General features: G+C 48.3%; 1 protein-coding gene across 2 annotated transcripts in view; it reads right to left on the reverse strand.

Annotated features, from left to right (window-relative positions):
* Positions 1-22,509, reverse strand: part of ITPKB (inositol-trisphosphate 3-kinase B) — a 69,851-nt gene that overhangs the window by 45,402 nt on the left and 1,940 nt on the right. For both annotated transcript variants that reach the window (XM_074897321.1, XM_074897320.1), the window contains exon 3: positions 20,756-21,839. In XM_074897321.1, coding sequence (XP_074753422.1) covers positions 20,756-21,676 — 921 coding nt within the window. In that variant the 5' untranslated portion in view covers positions 21,677-21,839. The remainder of the gene's footprint in view (positions 1-20,755; positions 21,840-22,509) is intronic.

Genomic DNA, 22,509 nt, shown 5'->3' on the forward strand with positions numbered 1-22,509 from the left:
CACACACATGATCTTTTCCAGTTAAACTACTTCTTAGATATAACCACAATTAAGGCCATGTAAATAATTTCTGGGTTTATTTCACACCTCCTTGCTTAAAAAAATGTGATCTAAAAACATTACTGAAGAAAGTGTACCTTCTCCCCGTCCCCAGACAAAAAGCCCAACTGCATACCTTAAAATAAATATCCTATTACCTTGTTTTTACACATTTCTCTTAATTTTCTGTTACAATAAAGCATCACAAACAGCACAGCCCCTCCAACTAAAACTGCAGGAAAAGGGTGGGGCTTTCTAACACAGCTCAAGCTGCACGTTATTTATGTAACTGTTTGGTTTGAGACAGCAGCCATATCCTCAGCTGGTGTAAATGTGAGAGCTGGGCTGCTAAGGCAGCCCAGGGACTTCACACCAGGGGAAGACTTCATTCCCCAAACCCATCGGTGCAGGATGCTCAGAGACACCCTGCTGATGGCATCCTCCGGACAGCAGCCACCCAGCATTGCCGGAAGCCCTGCAAGGCATGGGCTGGAGTTCACACCAACTTTGGTGAAAAAACACATACTTAGGGTAAAAAACACACCCTATTGGGACCTGCTCCTGCAGTGCCTGATACTGCCATGGGGCTAGTGCTAGTCTGTATGATGCACCTGGGACCCATCATTTGCGATGTTAGGTCTAAAGAGTTACAAACCCTAAGGCTTTCACCTTCTCAGGTGCTGTATTTAGTAGAAAATTGGGCAAAAGCTCTTATTTGGAGTTTCAGCTGTAAGAGCAGTAAGAGCAGTACAGCCTATGTGGCCCAGATTGGAGCAAATGCTATTTGGCATGTTCGTCCTCAGCTGTGTCCCTGTTTCACCAGAAGATGAAGCATCACGAGGAGCTGCCTTCCCATTTGGACTACAGCCTTTCATCACTGCTGAAAGTCGTGGGCCTTTGCTGTGGGCCTCACGGTGCCTCTGCAGCCCCCTCCCCATCATCAGAGCAGGAGAGGAGCCTCAGCGTGAAGACAGCCCCAGCCCGTCGGCCATGGAGTCTGTTGTGCAATGCTGCCCACGCAGCACAGAAATCCCGTCCTGTTCCTTCCACATGACCAGCATATGGCTGCTGCTGAAACCCCACACGTGGCTGCATATCTCAGCCTGCAAAGATGAGAGCAAGTGGCTCGGGTGCTCCCCTGGCTCCTTCTACTCTTGGCAGGGGTGGGCTCAGAGCACCCTGCAGCAGAAAGCTCCCCAGGGCAGCCCTGCACAGAGCCGACAACTAATTTCTTCTCCAAGTCTGTGTGCACATCCTTGCAATTTCATCACGCAAACTGTACCGGACAGGGTAAGTAGAAAGGAAGGAATGGAAGAATTTTCGCAATTATCTTCACTATTTCACTTGAAACCCATTAGTTTGCAGGCTAAATTACTGCATGTATAAACTTTGTGTATCTCCTGGCTTCAGACTTCTTTATCAGGACCTTTTCACTTTCAGCCTGAGGGATGACAGAGAAAGGCACGAAGTAGTGTTTCACACGGGCTTCTAAACAAAATATTCTGGAAACTATGACAATAATCAGAAACTGGCTTATTAGGTTTCTACTATTTCCCTCTGAACAGCTTTAAAGAATTTAGTGGGATGATGCCCTATGGCTTGAGACAACATGTTTCAACAGCTAACACAAATGTGGAAATCCAGGGCCTCTGTGCTGCTCTTGCGAGCGCTGTCAGCGAGTGGTCTCAGGACAGCCATTGGCCCTCAGAAACCTTTGTCTTCTGAGACCCCAGGGCACAGAAGCAAATGAAAGCACAGAGAAGGAGAGAGAGAGCTCTTACAAAATTAATTGCACAAAAATAAGGCTTTCTAAACCACCTCTGCCTGAGAATGAACTCTGCGCCTCGCTAGTATTAGTTCTGACAAATATATGCCTTTTCTTGTCTTTTACGATTAAGAGCTCCCCTGGAAAATCATCCGGGGGGCATAAATACTGAGAATATGTGACTTGGGGATCTAAGCAAAAGCAAGCAGAGGAAATGCCCAGCACAAGAGTGAGCAGCCTGCAGTAACAGACTAAATGAAAGAGCTCAATTACGACTAATCAGACCCAAGCACTAAAAGTGCTTGCCTGACATCAAATCTCACCAGATTAAAACTGTTCTCATCCACAGTGGAAACTGTTAAAAAAACTCAGGTAACAACAGAGACTCACAACATCCGTGAGCAAGCGGCAAAGATTCACAGCTTTTCCTACAAATAACTGGAAGCCCTAGCTACAGGCAAACTGAGTGCAGCCTCCCGTTACCCATCATTTGAGGTCAGTTTTGGCCAAGGACATGCCTGTGCAAGTTAATTGCAGAGAGAGTTTTAAAGATGAGGCAAGGGACCTGCAGACCTAATTTTGGAGATCGGGATGAGCTCAGGGACTGGGACTGGGGAAGGAGAGCAGGGCTGCAGGGAGCTGGTAGACACGCTCCAGATCCATACCCCGCTCAGACCATCCACGCCAGCCTAGTCCATGTGTGAGGGATCCTGTGAAATAATGGCATGTTCCTGGGTTTCTCTTGGCATGTCCCATGGGTGTTCCTGCAGAGCTGTGGTGTTACTCTTTCTTAATCGGTTCTCTGACCAGGGAGAGAAATTGTCTCTCCTTCAGGACATCTGGCAACGTGGTGTGGGTCAATTAGGGACCGGGTCCCTTTTTCCCTGTCAAGCTGGTGCCTCCCACTGTGAGTTAAAGCAAAGTAGCCTCCACACATCTCGCAGAGGCAGCCAGGAGCCCAGCGCTGGTGAAGGCAGCCTTCAGAGCTAAACTAGAACCAGGCGAGGGTCTGGATTAACCCTGAGGCCCTTCCATAATGAAGCTGAGAGTGACAGAGTCAGCAGCAGTGTCCCCTGAAACTGCAGCACATCTCCCTGCTCTTTCTTGAGACTCTTAGGGACGATTTACAATACAAACTGCAGACACCTGAAGAATTACAGCCTGCTCCAGCATCATGACCTAATTTTTTAGGGTCTGAGGTGCAGAGGACTTTCGCACAGAAGATGAGAGACACGAACATCCCAGCCACGTGTGTGCTGGTGTTCACATGTGCACCTAATAATGTGCACCAGCCCAGCACCTGGGTGCACACCTCCAGCATGCACCTGAATGCACCCGGCTAGATAACATGAGATTGTTTATATCCATTTACTGTAACATTTTGTTCTCGGGACTGCAATTCATCTCACCTATTTTTAGACATGTTCAGTGTAGATGACTGCATCTATGCTAGTTAACTCCTTTTACAGTCATGGCACTGCACAGTCTTGTGCTGTGCAGGCAGGTCACATACACTGTGCTCTGCAGGGGCCTGTTTCTCCCCACAAAGGGAGGCTGGCTCAGATCTAGCTATTTGCCACAAAACCCACCCCAGACATCACTAAGTGCTTTTAAAATCTTCTTATCCAAGCTCTCCTCACTTTCGCCTGCCTTTCCATGTCAACCCTCCATGATGCTTTTTTCCACTACCTGCAACTTTTCACATGATTTTTCCCTCCAGTTTCCCCCTTTTCCATCCCCTGATCGGCTTTCACACTCGGTTTCTCCCCAGCTTCCCATTCTGCCTCCATCCCACAGCACCCATCTCCCCTCCCACTCTGCCCCCACCGTCACCCACAAGCCGACGCAGCGGCAGCTCCATCAACCTCCGCCCCATCCCCACGGGCCCCAGCTCTGCCACAGCTCTGTCAGCTCCTGTGCCCCACCTCAGGGCACCCACTCACTTCCCCTCGCCCCCACCGCCACCGTGCCCCCACACCTGCGCGGGGCTGTCCCCACACCTGTGCCGGGGGCTGGTCCCCGCATCCCCCCGTGCGCCGCCCTGTCCCTGCACCCACGCAGGCTCACCCCACGCAGCTGCACGCCGCCATCCCGGCTCTGCCTGGCCTCCTCCGGGTGCTGCTTTGCTCTGCGCAGAGGGGGAAGCCGCAAGGACGTGTGCAATTTACACGTGGCTAAAGCAGATTCCCAGATGGCTTCGCAGCTTCCCTTGTATTCTCTTTAGTCTTCCTGGCCTCCGCGGTCATTTCCCTTTTCCACCTGCCTTTCCCCTTTGCTCCCTTCCTGTCCGTCTTATCTCTCTCTCCTGGCCCTGCTCTCCCACGCCGTGTCGCTCCCTCCCCGCAGCCGCCCTGTCCCGCTCGCCACAGGCACCCGTGAAGCCCCTTGCTCTCTCCGCACTCACGGCATCGCCTCCACTTTGCAGTTTGAACTGGCCTTTGCCCGGCTGCAATGTGAGTGTCGCAAGCAGACGACAGCTGAAAAGACAATCAGCGAAAAGCTGGGAAGCGTCTGCAGCTAAACTTGACAAAATCCTGGAGAAAATACAGTCAGAAAAGAGTCGTGCTCTAGTTCCAGCTGGAGCATGTGACGGGATCGAAAACTCTTTGTATGCCTCTGTGAGAACAACTAATGGGAAAAAAGGAAATGGTGACATGATGAGACAGCAAAGAGGCAAAATGTGGGACTAGGGGGAGGAAAGAGAAAAAGGAAAAAAAGAAAACAGGAAAAAACAGGTAGATTCTTAGAGGCAATTCACATGCTTTTTTAAAAGTTGCACTTCCTTTGAATTATCTGTGCTGGAGATATTTTCAACCCAGCTCCGCTTCCCTTGAAAGATTAATTTGGCATGCATTCAATTCTCGGATGAGCTTGCAAAACATGAAAGAAGCTGCAAGTGTCACTAAAATGTAGGGCCAGTCTCAATTCTGAGATTGAGAACTGTGCATCTTCCTCCTTGACAGCAAAATGGTGTCTGTTATCCTCTCCTTCCCTCCTCACCTACCCTGACCTCCGCACACCCAACTCCCAATAAAAGCAAGTTTATTTTTCTTCCAAATGGCATGGTAGGCATTTCAAAATTACATAGGATCCTGATCATGTTGAGAGATTAACTCATCTGGAATCCAATCCAAAGACATCAAGGGATAGATTTCTGCTTCACCCCTGGGTGCATATCATGTACATCATCAAAAAGAAACATTCTGTTTGCTTACAGACACAGCAGTCGTAGGCATAAGTCCCCTTGGCGTGAAAACAGCACTGATCTAGGAAGAGAAACTGCAGTAATTTCAAAATTGTTGACTGCACTTGCACAAAGTGTACTTAAACCATTTTTTCCATTGATCTGACGACTCTGGTTACTCAAACAGCTCCTCAGCCTACTTCCTGTTCTGCTGGAGAGCTCAAATAGCCCTGCTAAGAAAACAGAGAAAAAAGTCTCAAATTCTAGCTTTATTCTGAGGTCATCAGAAATAGCTCTGGTGGATGGTTCCTATTTTTGTTCCAAAAATGTATTTATAATTTCCAGCGGAGGGCACGGCAATCTGACCTGTCCTGCTCCCTGAGATGCCGGTTCAGCACAGCTGGTGAGCTGAGCCCATGCACCACTGCCAACATGGTCCTCAACTCTGGGCACAAAGAGACCTGCTGTAGAAAGAGAGGGGAAATTCAGTCTTTGTGCCACATTTTGTTGCTGGTCTGCCCGTGCTCTCCTTTCCAAAGGATCCCTGACGAGCCAGCTGGGAGGGGGATTTTGCAATGCGGGCAGCTCTCCATGGTCTGGCCATTTATATAAACAATGCACTAACCCAGCCCATCTGCGTTCCCTGTTATTCTTACTCTGGACTAGATCTATCCCTCGTGCAAGCCCACCAGACTCAGTGGAGCTCCAACAGAGTTGATTTTGCCCAATCTCACACCAGTCTTGCAACTGAAATGCAGCGACATTCTAGAGCGTCAATTCTTCATAAAAATAAGAGGGAAGCATAGTTCAAGGAGTCAGTGAGCACTGTTCACTGGCCCTGCATCCTGCAGTAGCAAAAGAAGACAGCAAGGGACCAGCAGACAGCAGCAAATAAAGACCTTCCAGTGAGATCAGCTGGAAACTGCTACTGCAAAATCAGCCACTGAACCTACACCTGGAGCCTCCCTTGCTATTCCCAAAACCACAGGATATTTTCTAGATTAGTAGTGAAGTCTGTGGCTTTTCATTACCCAATATGAAAATTAATATGTCTTAGGGATTTAAAGGGATTAGCAGGTATTTTCTAAAGTATTTTATCTTTGGAGAATTTCTTCCCAAAATTTCTAACGCTAGCTGTGCTGCTTTAGAGACATTAAGCGCCATCACATTGTTAGCATTTCTTGGGCCAAAGCTTGTTTCTCAAATCCCCACTCTGTTCAATAAACACTGACACCAAGTAATAACATTCAGTATGTGTGTTGTAATGTGTGTTATGTTACAGCTGGCCACACTGTCTAAACCGACTTGCAATTTAATTCCCAAGCAAGTAACTTAATTGCATAGTATATGGAAAATGTTGCTGTTATGCAAGCCTCTGTTTTCTGACAAAGCTGCTTTTCTCCCTTAATTTTATATCTTGGAAATACTCTTAATTCTGTTTGTTACACCAATGGTAGTTTTAGCTGGTTTTCCAAAGGTAGCTGCTCTCCAGAAGACTGCATGGTGTATATAATCTTCGAAAGTGCCCTCCTGGTGCAATTTCACTGAAGTTAACCCTGCAGGTGGAGCACCTGAGAAAAAAGTTTGCAGCCCACGGATACACCCAATGTCCATGCCTTTGCTCTGGGGTTTACTCCCTTTAAACGTGTATTAGCTCTAAGGACACATGAAAAGGAAAAATATCCTTTCCATTTTCCCTTGGGTGAGCAAAGAGACATACCTATCAGCTGCAAAGGAGAAGTGAACAGTGCAGCATCTTAATTCAAGAGGCAAACTGGAGAAGGTGTCAGCATATCCGATGATGAGGAAACTGAAAACCAGACACCGTTAGAATGCTAGAGAACACTTACTGTCACTTCACACAGCACCTCTGCACCATTCCATGACAAGGTGGTTTAGGATGGTTCAACAACCCTGCTCAGTATTTTCTGAGCACTGTCAGAGCCTAAGATTCCTTGTCAAAAGATGTGTACGATCTCGCATAGAACGTTGTCCCAGTGCAATTATTTAGTTGGAAAGTAGATATTTTTGTTAAAATCTTACCATCTGCACTGAATTGCTGGCCAGCAGGTTCTGCACTTTAAGATTAACATAGTCAGAGCTGTTTTCCTATCTCCTGACAGCTGCTTGTGTCAAAGATCTCTGAATCACCTTTGTCTGCAGAAAAAGTGATTCGTTTTCAAATTGTATTTTAGACAAAAGATTGACAGGGAAGTGGTGTAACCCTCTGTGTGCAGTTTGTATGGTCCTTGTTCTTTTGTCGACCACTGGTATCTCTATCTGCGCCACTCCTTCCCGATTTCGCCTGAGACATGAGTTTGAATTTCGTTGGAGATGCGAGAGTCGAATGCCACCTGCCATCCCAGGCCTCACAACACACGTACAAACAGGAAGGCAGATTTCACTTTAGTGCTGTATGGGCTTTTTGTTTGGGCTGGGGTGGGGAGAGAGCGCTGGTGTTCTCTGTTTGTTACAGGAAAGCCGAATCGCCTTACATGCTCTGCCCTTCTGGCTTTCCTTTCCATTCAGCCCATTTCTCAACCGAGAGAAGAGCTATTTCAATAGTCTGTTTGCCCACTCCTGCAGTTTTAGTGTGAGCTCTACCTTGTTCTCACAGCCCCCAGCTCTTGCAGTCAGGTGGCTGAGGCTCGGAGCTTTCCTTTTTAAAAAGACAGTACATTTCTAGCCTTCTGGCTTGCAGATAAAAGACTGAAAAATTGTCCCAAGTGTGAGTTAAAGGCATAGAAACTAGGAAAACAATCAAACAAAGCCAGAACTTCAATAAAAAAACCCTGAAATATCTGGTGGTTTTTAAGGCAATCCTCATTGTTTTGGGGATAGCTTGAGCTGGCAGTGTTTTAACAGTAAATGCATGGTCAAGGGAGCTGCAGAGCTGGTACACGCATGCTGGACCTGATTCCGCATCCTGCTGCAGGCATTAATTGTGGGGGATCCCTGAGCCACCACAGAGAGCAGCAGAGCCGTCCCATCTCCCACTGCTGTCAGGGCCTGCAGGGAGCACAGCCCGCTCTGCCGCTCTGCCACTGCCAGCCCCTCGCCTCTACACACCACGATGATAAAAACGGCCATATCCCGTCCACGCCGTAAGATCCACCCTTCAGTAACACTAAAATTACAGCGGGCCAGAAAATGCTTACAAACCTTCCTATTGCAGGCAAAAACCCAGGATCTTCCCACAAACGGAAAAGGTCTTTCCTACAGCCCCTACCCAAGAGGGGCTGCTGCTAGAAAGTTTGCCGTCCCATACCACAGCATCTTTTTTCTCCCTCTTTTGTGCCCGAACCCTCTCAAGGCACAGAGGAAAGGGGTTCAGAAGATAGTCAAGACAAACCTCAGCAAAGGAGGTCCCGCTCCAGATGCCAAGGGATAGACTTCAGCTGAGGAAACAACAACGTGTCCCAACCTGGCGCAAAACACAGAGGGCAACAGTAAACTCGATGACGGCTCATCATACAGCAAACGTGCATGTTCCTTCCCCTCTGTCTGGCCAAACTCTGCAGCACATTTTGGCTACAGCAAAGTAATTACTAGCTGTTTGCTCGTTTCCCTTTAATGAATCAGTTGAATGAGACCAGTGTGAGTGTCGGGGGAGTGAAAGTCTGCCATTCAGCTGTCTGCAAACTCCAGCTTCTCTGAAGATTTCTAGATCAGATTTCAGGGCCCCAGGAGTTTGGGTTATTTTTCTAAATGAGGTTCGACACTGCATCTTCCGGAGAAGCTGCCAGTTATCTACAAAACCTACAGCTCTTATTCATTCGATACCACAGGTTTCAGTTTGAATCACAGCAATGTGTGGTTGACCTCAGATTAAACTAAAGTACTTGCTCCATGGCATTACGCTTAAAGATTGGCCAGCACGGGAGCTGGACAGAGAACAAATTTCTTTACATCAGAGCTCAGACAAAAAACTAGCGGAGAGGAAATGTTCAGGTAGGGCTGAACACAGCTAAAATTGTTGGGCTGTGAAAGGAAAACTCTGAAATGTCTCATCTGGAGCCAAAGCAAAAGGAGGTGTTTCATTTTGGGTTATGTAAGTTCTAAAAAACCTCTTCTCTTTTCTTCTTTCAATGTGTTTTAGCAGCGAGGTCAACTTTTAAGTGAAAAATGCCATTTTGAATAAAATCTACATTTCAAATGCTTGCAAAACATAAACAAACCATTCCCAAAATGAAACAGTTCATTCTGAAAGTGTCAGAATGACACGCATTGCTATTTTTAACAACCCTCCCTCTTCCCCCACCTCTGTATTTTTTTCTAGGCCAGAACTATTCAGAAAATGTGTTTGAATTTGTGAATCATTTTGACTCCCCCTCCCCCTTGACATTTGCTGGAAAATCTACTCTCTGCCAAAAAACCTGTTCTTCCAGCTCCAGCCAGCAACTACAATCTTCTATCACTCCAAGGTTTGTCTGGACAGGGCTGGGGGTCTGACTGCCTTGGGGACACAGCACAGATGGTCCAGAGGAAGAGTGATCCAGGAGGGCACACCTCAGCATCTCTCTGAGCAGTAACAGGCTCTGCGGCACAGAGCAGCCCAACCCTCCACCGTGGCTGCCCCAAAAAAGCCCTGAGCCACCTTCTCCTGTGACGTAACAGGGAGTTGGGCTCCAACAGAATCCTCCACACAGAGGAAGTTCCTCATTAGCCTGTGGCTTCCGGCTATTAGGGGAGTGCTTCGAGTTTTGGTTCTCTTGGAAAAATCTTGCATTCAACGCCAGGCCCCTGAAGGTCAAGGGGGTGTACCATAGGGGCTCGGACCTGCCTCCTATCAAGTTTATGAAAAATTTGGCTTTGGCTTTGATGGAAATATGATGGCTCTGAGTCTTGCAATGCAATATAGAGACTTCATTCTTTGCAGCCTGGCAATTCATAGAACAATTTATGCCTTCGCAATGTGAGTGTAAATGTTACCGGTCTCATTTTGAGAGTGTTTTGCTCCTACCCTGAAACTTTTAGCAAGTGGAAAACTTGGATGTCTTTCTCTCAGTCCTCACATCCAACCTATCTGTAAATCTTGAAGATTTTTTCAGGATAACATCCCTAACAGAGTCTTTCCAACCTACCCACCCAACTAAAATTCACCTCCAGGACTTACGACCTCACATCTTAATTTAACATCTCAGTAGCCTTTCCTCTGCAGGCTTGCTCTGCAAAGATCCACCAAACCTATTGCTGAAAGAGCACTTTACAAATCTGTCACTGGCCCCTCTGCAGCTCTCTCAGCCTCCCCACCTTGACTCCTCCTGAGGTGCAAATCTAAGCTACTTGGCTTTTCTTTCAAGGCTGTGATTTATTCTATTCCCATCATTTCTTATTTCAGTACTGAAAGGTCAACTCCTGCGTATGCTCAAGCATGAGATCAGCCTACATTAAGCAGGCTCCTCTGAGCTTTCTCCCTTCTGGGAAGGGTTCCCATCCACAAGAACAAACCTGGGATCTGTAACTGCCTTTAAGTGGCCCAAAAGCTCAAAGACCCAATATCAGAGCTGCTCAGGCTGTACAATACAGAGACAGACAAGGGGGCAGTTTGCTACCTCTGCATTTTTCTCTCATTACCGGCCCAGCACCTGTTCAATGTTATGGTCACTTCTGGCCACCTGGACTCCCATGCTGCCTGCCTTGGCTAGAAAAAAACATTTCAGCAATGAAGGGTAACATGAGAAAACAGAGACATGAGGAAAGAGGCCAAGCCTTTTTTCCTTGAGGTGAGCCATAGAAGGTGGGCTGCTAACAGTGGAGGAGCTGAGCTGTATCTCTGGCTTCAGACCATTTGTTTCAACCTTCTGTGCAAGGGGCCTTCCATGAGAGACAGGCAACATTAGTTGCTCCCTCCTCTAAAAGAGGGTCTGGTTCAGTTCAGAGATGCTTTTCCAAAAATTCATCTTGAACATATGAGCTTTATGCAGACTTTTTTTCAGTGGTGGTACATCTTGCTCAAAAACTGTGACACGCACTGTTTGTGTGTGAAGGTGGCAACGTGACACCCGACAAGGCAATTCTGTTGGCTTTGCAAAAAGATCAAGGTTAGTTCCCACTCTGCTCTAAGTACGGAAGGGAAACACAGGATTTGTCAAGCAGAGAGAGATAAACTGGATTGGGAACATTCTATATACAAATTCCTAGGAGAACATTAAAACAATGGAGCTGGGAGAGCACACTTGTCAGGGTTTTTTCAAACAATGGGTTTCACATATTCTTTTAAAATACAACAGTTATTCAGGTGGATAGAGATAAGGCACAGTTCTAAAATCTCTTTCCTTTGTTTCCTTTCTGGACGCCCTGGTCTCCACCCCAGTAAGACATTCCCACCAGGAAACCCCAGGGTGAAGGGCTGTCAGCTCTAAATAAATACAGCTCTGAGGACATAATAATTAACATGCTCTTTCTGAAACTCCTTGGCAATTGCATTTCCAAGTGCCTCCTACTTCTGTGACCACACGCCTTGCTTTCAAGACATCTCTATTAATGGCAGCCCGAGACTGCCCTAAGCAGCAGGAATGGGGTTTGCTGCGTGGGGGTGCAGCTGTGTGCCAGTCCCCGGCAAGAGCAGCGTGAGATGATGGGACTTGGGGGCCAGTGCGGTGCCAGCAAGCGGTGCTCAGCTCTCCCCCTCCTCCTTGTGCTGCCATGACAGGCACCTACCTGGGCAGCACACACTCGCTGCTAACCCATGCTCCCATCTGCAACAGCACCCAGAGATGGAAATACCACCCTGGGGCCTTTCATGGTCACTCTGTGTGGGTACCGAGGGCAGCATGAGGTACGAGGTGATGCCAAACTGGCTTCAATGGAGCTAAGATGCCACTATGCATGCGTGGATTAAAAAAAAAAAAAAAAAAAAGAAATGGAATTGGGTTCCATTTCAGAGTTTAAAGAAATGTTTGAATCTGTGGGCACTGATTCAGGTTTATCTCTAATTATATCCCAAGCTCGGCCTTTTAAACTAGGTCTGTAGTCCTTGGTAAGGGCCACTTTGCAGTTGTTATTTGAGTTCCTTGCCAATCTGTTGTTGGATTTTCCACTTGACATTATTAAGGGATTAAGTTGTTTGTCTCATCATCTTTTATCTGTCCTGTTGAGTTTCCTACAAACAGACTTTAGCCAGACCAGAGAAGATAGGAGGAAAAAAAAAAACCCCAACACTTTCAAGATACAATCACAGTTCGGGATTTGTCGTTACTATTGTTTAAATTTATTACTTTGGATATGTGAACTTTGCTGACTCCTTTAATCTGGAATGTATTAAAGAAAGCATTAGGTATTACAACATGTCATTGGATTATACTGTCCTGATTCAGCTACAGCTGTGGAAGAAATATATAACAGGAGATCCTGCGGAGTTATACATTTTAGACTTAGATCATCAATTGCCATAGAGAAGATAAAAACAAATGTAGCTGAGCCTGGAAAGAATGTTGCTAAAATTGGAGAAGCATTTAATGTGAGCAGCCTAGGGGTGCAATAACTTTGCCTGTAACTTAACAAAACCCACCCACATAAAACATACCAAGAGAGATTGCAGATTGGACTCTCTGATCTGCAGTCTGCCAAAAAAGCAAACCTGACTTTTTTCCCCTTCCTACAGATGCAGGCTTGAATGGTCCCTGCAGAGTGTAAATATATATTACCCGTAATAGCAACCATATTACATTTGGACATGTTGCGAATTCTCCCCGGGCTGCTCTGTACCTTGCTTGCAGTGGGAGGATGCCCCTTGATATCTAATGGGGCTGGAGGCTGCCAGCAGAGCAATTCCCATGCTCCACATGGCAAGAAGGAGCCTGCTCACCTCCCCCTCACCTCGGCTCCTCCTCGGCGCCCTGGTCTTCTCTCTTTTGAGGGGTGCACACAGGCTCCCTCGACCATTTTATTTAAGTACCCATTTATTGAAAATGCTTTGAATGCGTTTAGCTCAATGGGATAAAAGCTATTCCTACGCCTCTCCAAACACCTTGTCAAAGTACGGCTGCAATGAACAAGGCTCAGCAGTGAGCTGAAGGCCAGGCTCCACTCCTGCCCTTTTCCCAAGCAGCAGAGATTGGAGATGGTTTAGTGAGAAACGAGAACAAAACACCCAGCCCTAAAATGCTCTTTCCAAAAAGTCACACTGCAGATCTTTCCATTTATAAAACCCCTGTCCCCAAAGGCTATGAAGCACTGTATCTATCAACAGGCAAAACCCCCATGGGGACCATGTCTCCGCTTCATTCACTCAGTTTAACATTGAATTTACCACAAGATGTAACTGGATACATGCAGGGGAGAGCAAGGCGAACACCGATCAAGGACCAAAACTGCAGCACACTCCTGCTGGCTTCAGGGGAGCTACAACAGCTTTTATCAGCACTTTATCTGACCCTAACAAAAGGAGCAAATTGTTTAGCAGAGGAAGAGGGTTCTTTGATTCTATCTTGCTGCAGACAAATTGCCCAAGCAAGGGCAAAGGGACAGGAAGTGAAGGGGGAGGAGGAGGAGGAGGAGGTGATGCTGAAGGCAGGTGCTGCCACTGTTTAGCCCTCTGCTAACTTCCACTCGGTGCCACGTTTCTGATGGCTCCTTCTGCAAACACCGATGGCAGGGAGAGGGTTGGGCCTGCTCCCCAGCATAGCCAACCTACCAAGACATTACGCTGGTTATTATTCCTGGCGTTGATGTATCGGTGTTCATTCAGGCAAAGCCCAAAGCACTCAGGCTGAAGGGAGTTTCAAGACAGTGAAGACTACAGGCTGAGACCTCCCTCTGCTTCACACAGTTCAAGAGCTCTGTCTTCCAAAGCCTCAAGTACAAGACTTAAAGTCAAGGATGAAAGCCCCGAAGCCAAGGGTGAAACCCTAGGCAAAGCTCACATCAATTCAGTGAAGTCGACACCATAGCAACTGCAGGTGCCAACCTCTCTGCAAATCAAATGTGTGAAGCAAACAGTGAAGGGACAATCTGATTCTGTCCTTTGAACCAAACTTGTTAAAATGTCTGTTGGTATGTCACTCCAGAGCCTATATATGTCTTTCAGGGAGACGAGGGATGCTTTACTATTACTTAAAACCGCAACAGTGCTGAATGCTAATGCAGTTCCTGTTGTGTAGTGCAGATCAGATAATACACTGTACTGCTTACAAGCAGAAGTTGTAAGTGCTAAGCACTTGCTGTTTACCCCCTAGTTCTCATTCCAAAAGGAATCCTTGTGTTTCGGCTAGCAATAAATCTTAGATCTGAAAGGAGTAATTGAATTCCTTCTACTAGGCTGTCTCTTTTTCCACGTCATTAACGAAAAGAATGTTCTTTACTATAAAAAACTCACTTCTTTCTTCTCATGGATGAAATGTATGATAACATTGAAATAAATATCATGAGAGGGAAAAGGCTAATACGGGTCTTAGCAGCTTGCAGCAGCTTCAGACTCAAATTTTGCCAATTTCTAAGAAACTTCGGTCAGAAAATGCCGGCACTCAGACAACACAACCCATGGCTGACTACAGCAGTGAGTGTCTTTACAGTCACGCAGCCGTGACAGCAGCTCTCTGGTGGTGAACTCCCACCATGGCTGGGAAAGAAGCTGCAGTCTATGTTTTCCAAAAGCTTCCACCAATTCTGAACACATTCGTGGCACATACACCCAGACTGAAACTTGCAGCTGGAGACCTTGAGCTTCGGAACATACCCACACCAACTCACACTGAAAGGCACTGGTGGGTGATCATCCCTGCCACAGAGCAAATCACACATTTTGCTGCCTAAACACTGATTTAAAAGCCAAAACAGAGGTACTTGCTTTTGAAGCTTGTAGACCTCAGACTGGAGCAGCTTCCTGAACTACTTGAAGCCATGTGCAGGCTATGCATCACCTGGCTTTTTGTGTGTATGAATAAGAACAAAATTCAGATAAAATTTTATAAAGACATTAATGAGTACTTTAGAAACAGATTATTCTGTCTTAAGCACAGTCCTGGGCTAGTCCTCAAGATCCCACCAGAGTCAACAGAGAAGAAATGTGCCTTAGGAGAAGACTGAGCCGAGGAGACATCCAACAAGGCTGAGCAAGGTGAATTCCCTAAAAGGGCCATTTCAAGTCGCCCAACAAGTGTAGAAGCCCACATTCCCCAAAATGTCACATTTGAGAATAGGGATTAGACTGTGAAGTTACTCAGTGATTTGAAAACGTTAACGTTTAGTTCTCAGTGTCTGTTAAATATTAACATATCTTTTTTAGAAAGCTTGGCTGGGCTTCATTGGAAGAAAGCAGGTCAAATTTACTTCATAAATTTACCTACTAGTATAAACAAAATAATCTCTAACAATTACAGAAGACTAAGCTTAGCTGAGGCAACATTTAACATCGTACATAGATGCCATTATTTCTCTAGTGAGTTAGGACAGATTCACATGTAAAGAAAACATTAGCTCAGCACTGGCTTTCAGTCATCGCATGGCATGCGAGAGCTCAGTGCTGCGCTAACATTTTCTTTACATGCAAATCTGTCATAACACATTATAGAAATAATATGGAAAATATGAGACAGGTGCTAACTATGGTTTGATTAGTTTTTGTCATTGCAAGGCTCTAAAAAGGTTAAAGACAAAACTGTAAAGTTTCCACTGGTCTGGGAACTTCACTCTGTGGATATTCAGCTTAACATCTGAAGGGTCCAACCAGCCAAGCTCCTGACATCCTGTGATTCCCTTCAGAAGGGGAGGAAACCTGGCTGTTTCCATAGCTGGAAACCCTAAGGATGATGGACCTAATGTTTGCTGTTTGCTCTTCCTGCACCTTGGAAATGCTTTGGGCTTTTTTCCACTTTTTATGAATGCTTTCAGCGTGAAATTGTTTGAGAAACAAAATATGCAAGAGACAGCAGCTGTGCTAGCAAATAAGTCCCTCTATGAAAAGGATCTGCTATGTGCCATATAATTCTTATGCTGTCAATCATGGAGAATGTGCACAGACGAGAAACCCTTCCCAATGAGTTTAAAAGTGCTGATGAAAACGGACTGGAAATAGCACTGCTTGTCTCCCACTGGGTTGTGGCAACATCTCGACTTAGCCTCCATGGGTGGGAGCCCATAAAAATGCTGCTTATTCCCTGAGAAGGCCACACGAGTAGATAGAAGACAAGCTACCAAACAGAGAGTGGTGCTTTTTGAACTCCTTGGAGTGCAGAGCCTCCATCTACGAAGAGTGTGAAGCTCTGCTTATCCGGCCTGGCACCGGCGGATACTGATCTCATCCCAGCAGACAAGACACGCAGTGCTGTCAGGCCTGCTGAGCAGGGTGCTCAGAGTGGAAACACAGAGATGTCCACCCCATTCTCCTCTTCCTCCTTCTTCCCATGGCAGGGCTGAAGAAGGCTCCATCCTTTGACAGCTTAGCCAGTGGGCTAAGAATCTTCCCTGGGCAACGACGGGCATTACTAGAGTAACAGTCGCTCTTCAACAACAAGCAAACAGGGCCCTAATATGCTAGACATTATATTGATACTGAATTGGCCATACTACTCACAAGCTCATAAGCTTAGGAGCTTTTAAGATAAACACGATGGGAGGAAGGACTAAAATACATAAACACAGTCAGCATAAAGATATACATTCACAGGGCTTGCATGCACCACCATAGCCATGTGGTCATGGTTTCTGTTACACAGAGACTTCCTGATCGCACTGACAGCTAGGAAAGGGAATAAAAGCATATTTAATTTGATTGATTTTTATAGGAACAAATCAGGAGTGCTGTTGTCAGCTTATGCCTTGGAACATCTCAAAGAGAAATAAGCAAGGGTCTCACAGGCCCTTGGCTGACACCAACCCTATCTAAACTTGGCTCCTTTCGGAAAAGTGCTACAGCCATTGTGAGTCAAACAAATAAATCAATTAAAAAATCACCTGTCAGCAGCAACGCCATTAGCTTTCTCTAAAAGCTCTTGCCATTTTGCACAAGTTAATGGAAGTCTCTTATTCTGACCAAGCTGCTCTGCCTTTTGAAAGAAGAGGTTTCACAATGTACTGAGAGTGATTTGATTACTATTCTGCCGTATGTCCTTGCGTTTCCACAGCAGCTGTGGGAAAGCCAAGAAGAGGAACACTGAAGTGTCTTGCACTGTTTTTCCAGGAGGGTGTTTTTTTTCCCCTTGACATGTCATTTTTCTATAGTATGTACTTGCACAATTTCTGCCTTTCCCCCAACTTGTCTGTTGCTTTGTCTCTAGTTGCTGAGGAATTGACAAACCAGGGTATTCACGTCAATTCACAGTCGTGACCAGCACTGGAACATCTCTGGCTTAAGGAGTGCAGCCAGCTTCCAAGACTGGGGCCAAGCCTCCTGCTGCCGAGTATACCTTGGTCTATCAGCTCTCCCTTGGGAAGAGCAAACAGAGTCCCCCAGGAACAGCAAAATTCATAGACTCGTATTTTCCTATTGAAGTCAATGGGAATGACCGTGAGAACAGGGCTTATTTTGGGTGTGAAATCCCCCTTAGGAGCCAGGCTGCTGTCTCGGGCTACCTGTGCCACTCAGAGCCTGGGACAGGGAGCCCCTTCTCACTCCCCTACACACCCAACCTGTGTGATCAGCCAGGAGGAAGAAATCCTCCCTCAGGACGAGACGTGCTGTGATGGAGACGGGTGCCTTCTAACAGCCGCTGCATCCCCCTGGCTCGGGCAATGGGTGAGCAGAGGGACCCTCTCCTTCCCCAAACTGCCCGTGTTGCCATCGCGGGGGCTGTGCGGTGTCAAACCACAATGTCTCCATCCCAATGTGCTGCCTGGACAGACTGTCCCTCCCACACAGCCCAAGAAGTGTAATTCCTCAAGTGTCTTTGAAACCTTGCAAGCATCAATAAACAAGCATGGGGTTTCTCCAGCAGCAGCCCACAGCCTGGGGAAAGCCACAGCTGTAAAAGCTCTTACATGGTGGTTTACGCAGACCTTAAGTGGACTTGCAATTAGACAACAGCAAAACATCGAATTGCTCTTACGGTCACTGCACTTCAGAAATCTGCTATAATCATGGCAGGGTCACCGTATCCCAGTGCTGCGCAGCCCACCGGACACCAGAGCACTCCAGGCAGGGACAGGCAATGTACTGAGTAAACCGTTTCAATAAACAAAGGCAGAGCCTGTATCAGCCACCGAGCTGCTCCAGGTCACAGTGTCCAAAAAAGTGGCCACACTCCCTCCCTCCCTCCCTCCCTTTCGCTAGGCAACGTCATTTTCTTACTGGCCAATTTGCAGGCCTGACCGCAGATGAATTTTCCTACCTGAAGTACAAATGGAGAATGAGTCCCTGCCAGCCCGTTTCCCGGGGATGCCAGAAGGAACTACAATAGACAGCCGGACATCCCTAACAGATTTACTAAGCCAGACGGCCTCCAGAAAGGAAGGGCAGAAGCAAGCCTGCTGTTTATCAAATCTGTAAACATGCTATGGGAGATGTGTGACACAGACCATATCTGCAGCAAGAACTGCTTTCCTGCTGCTCGTCATTACCTCTCCCCCAGGTCCAATAGCCCTCCCCCCACGCCAGCAGCACCCGGTGCAGAGAGGCAGGGCTCTATCCCTGCCCAGTGTTCATCTGCTCAACCCAGAGGCATGATGTGGGTTTCTGTTGGCCGAGGTCTCCCAGGGTTTATTTTGACGGAAAAGCACGAGTTGCAGAGAGAGCTTCTCACACATTCCCCCTCATTACACAACGCATTTCCAGACCATGTGCGTTGTTAAAAGGAAATAGTGAGTTCATGAAAACAAATGAGTGTGCAACCTGAGACTGCTTCAGTAGCTGCCTTCTGCTGTCATTATGGATTTAAAAGATGTTGCCAACCGGTACACAAAGTTGGGTGTTATTTATATGAATCAGCTTTGAATTACTGGGCATTTGCGCATGATCCTGCTGAGAAGTTGACTACAACCTGCCAAAGACAGTGATCCGCCCTGCACGGGACCTGTGGAGCCCAACGGAAAGTATCACTGTAAATGAGTCCAGCCGCTCCTGCTGAGACGACTCCAGCACTGAAACACAAAATCAAGTGTACCTCCTCAGGCTGCCTGACACATTTTGGACCAGATCTTCATCTCGTTTAGCCTAGAGTAGTCCCACTGAGCCCGGCAGTTACTCTGATCTCAGACCTGATCTGATCTTGCTCTGATCCAGGCCTTTTGGCAATACAAATGAGCCTTGCCTGTTCACTGTCGAGCCACCAGCCTGGACGAGCTCGCTGGAGGCCACGGGAGGCTGTGCAGAGTCAGCTTGAGGCTCCAGGAAGCTTTCCACAAGAGCATCAGGCATGATTCTGCCCATCAGCGGAGTGTTTTCAGCAGCAAATCAGTGGGATCTGGCACCAGGAACAGTCATCAGTAAGGAGAATAGAGCAGAGATTACTACAGCTCATGCACACAAAACTAGCAGAATTTAATCAGCAGGGGGATTGTAGCAGCTCCCAAAGGGAGCAAGCTGATTCATCAGTTGAGAGCCCCAAAATACAAAACTGTCTGCAAACACGATGAGCCACAGACTCGTAACTTCATTAACTATGCTTTTACTCAACTGCTTCTTCATCCTGAGCAGAAGTGAGCCTGAGTTCTTGGAATAGGACAAAACAAGTAGAAAAGCAAAGATATTCATTTCAGCCTGCTGTTTTACAGAGCAGAGTCTTGTCAGTTCTTCATGAGTTTGATACCTTCACTTTACTTACTTAGATGTTTCCCTGCACCGGTGTTCCTCATGTCATTGAGCTCAGCAGAGTTTCACCATCACATATTTAAAATAAACGAGCCACTGGGTTGCCCTGAATTCTTCAGGGTTTGTCAGTGTGAGGCTGCAGTGCTGAGCTTGAATCAATGAAATGCCTCACAGCCTGAGGACAGGAGAGCCCACGTGCTGGTCAGAGAACCTCGTGACGGACACCCTGCACTGGGGTAAAGTGGCTCAAAGCCCTCCAGATAAATTTTGTGACAGCTCAAAGCAAAGCATAGTCTGTACGGATCATTCAGACATGGAATGAACCCCCCAAGTGACGCAAGGAACCCCATGAGTGTCTGCCTTTCAGAGCGCCTCAAAGGCCTCCTCTCTGAGGAGACCTTTCTGCTCTAATACAACACGATGCTTTCTCTTGCCTGAAGCCTCCCAACGAGCCCCACAACAAGATCTGAAACAAATGAACTTAATATAAATATCTAATAAAAACATGCTTACCTAAAATATAAGATACCCCATAGGCAAAAAGTTTTATTCGAAAGGGGAATTACCAGAAATTCTAGGGATTTTTGCTTCCATGTGAAAAGGCACACAGACACTAAGGTGGTGGGCATCAGCATAAATTTTAACAGACAGTTAGCCCACACAGTTTCAACTCCAAGGAGGAAATAAATTCTCCCTTAGGCTCTCGTAAACTATGGGAAACCTCCAGCAGCCAGGGAAGCTGTGCTGAGGGAAAACTGAGGTTTGTAACCACATGTCAGCAGAAGGCTGCAGCCCGTGGGTGCACGCTAAGCATGCCGGAGGGCAGCTTGCAGTGCTGGAGAAGCTCTGCAAGGACCGTGCACAGTGGGATGGGTACTGAAGCTCTCTCCTGCGAGCAGGGGATTTTCAGACTAGGAACAGGGATAAGCTGTCAGGGAAAGCAAACAACGCTAAACAAACGGAAAGTTTCTCTGCAGACCTCTGCTGTGACAGACCTCTGCCCTCCCACTGCAGCTGTGCCTCAAAGCAGGGATGCTGCCAGCCCCTCACCCCACCTCCCCGGAGCTGGTGCAACACTCACCACTCGGGGCTTCTGCTGGTCCAGGGTTTGCAGGAAGGCCGGTGTCTGGTCCAGGGTGCGCTCAGGGTCGCTGGAGATGTCCTCCTCGGATTCCTCCCAGGATGAGGAGAAGCCTGTGGAAGAGGCTGAGGATGACGACAGCTTCCGGACGGGCAGGCTGCCGGGGGGCACGGCGCCCGCCTCCTCCTCCGGGCCCCCCAGGTCCGTGACGATGACGGCAGGGATGCTCCCGCCGAGGGCTGTGCGCTGGCCCTCAAGTCCCGTGGGGACCACCACCACCTCTCCTTGCCGTGGTGTCGGTCCTGACGGCTCCATGGGGCTGCTGTCCTCCACCAGCCCCACAGCTGGGACCATCATCACCACCGGCCTCCCCGAGGGCTCTGCAGTGCTCGGCCAGACCTGCACCCCACCGACATTGGGGGCCTCACTCTCTCCATAGGCTCGTGGCCGGGGTCCAGTTCCGAGTCCCACCATTGGCACTACGGGGCTGGTAGGCCGGGGTCGGGATGGCCGGGGGCTCCGCGGCAGCTGGGCAGCAGAGCTGTGTGCCTGGATATGTGCCTCGAAGAGCCCCACTTTCTGGTTCACCTGGACATTGTGCAGCTCGCGCTGAAGCTGCCGTGCCGTGGGGGGTCCTGGCTGCACATCTTCACCCCGGCTACCCCGCCGCCCCCCAGGGCTGCCTGGCTGCCGTGGGGGCTCCTCGAGCGGCGGGAAGAGGAAAGCGGGGCCACGGCGTGGGGAGCGGGGTGGCACCGGGGCCGGGCTGAAGACGGGGAGCGGGTGGCAGCTGCCAGGTGTCTCTGTGCCCCTGGGCAGCACTTGTCTGGGAGGAGGCGGCGTCTTGCTCCCGCCGCTTGTCACCTCGCTGTTGCTATTCATCATCACCAAGCTATTGAGCGCATAGCAGTACACAGCCATAGTAGTCAGCCGGGGCGCACAGGGGGGCCGCCGCCGCTGCCGCCTCGGCGCTCAGGCTCTGTGGGGCTGCCAAGGGTCTCTCCACGCCGGGACCAGCAGCATTGCCGGGAGGCAGCAGGGGAGCTGGGCTGGCACCGGCCCGCAGCTCCATAAAACGGGACGGCTGCAGGGAGAGAGAGAGAGAGACAAGCGGTGAGAGTAGCTCTGCACCCTCCCCGCAGCTCACCCTCCAGCTGTGCACACAGCTAGCCAGATTCTTCCCTTCCTGCATGCCCCCCTCCCAGACCCTGCATGCATCCCCAGTGTGCCACCCCTGGCCTGGTCACAAGGGTCTGAGCCAAAGGGAAATCAGGTTTGGGGCTGTTTCCCCTCTTTCCTGCCTTCCCTGCCCCCTCTCCAGGTGGCCGGTTGATGCAGCCGCAGCAGCGGTGTCCGAGAGGACACACAGTCAGCAGCTGTTCCCGCAACAGAATTAGGGAGTTATGGCCGACTGGTGTGAGCCGAAAGTTGACCGCTTTCAAGTTTTGGCCCCAAAAGCTGACATTTTCTGATGGAAGGGAAAAACTCCAAGCAGCTCAGGTTTTTCACCTTCCAGTTTGTCACCTATGGCCAAGATCAAGCCTGAGGCATGGATTTCTGTTCAATGACACGTGTGAAGGCTCCACGCTTGCAAAGTTTTGTATGGTATGGGACCACATCCCCACTACTTCCCTAACTCACCACGTGCAACAGTGGGGCTTTGCACCCCTTCGCGCGTGCCCTGCCTAACCGTGCCTCTCTGGCGCACGCCAGCCTGCCGGGGCACCGACCGCCCCAATTGCCTCCAAGTCACG

This window comes from Athene noctua, chromosome 1 (genome assembly GCF_965140245.1).
Source record: "Athene noctua chromosome 1, bAthNoc1.hap1.1, whole genome shotgun sequence".
NCBI classification, from domain to species: domain Eukaryota; kingdom Metazoa; phylum Chordata; class Aves; order Strigiformes; family Strigidae; genus Athene; species Athene noctua.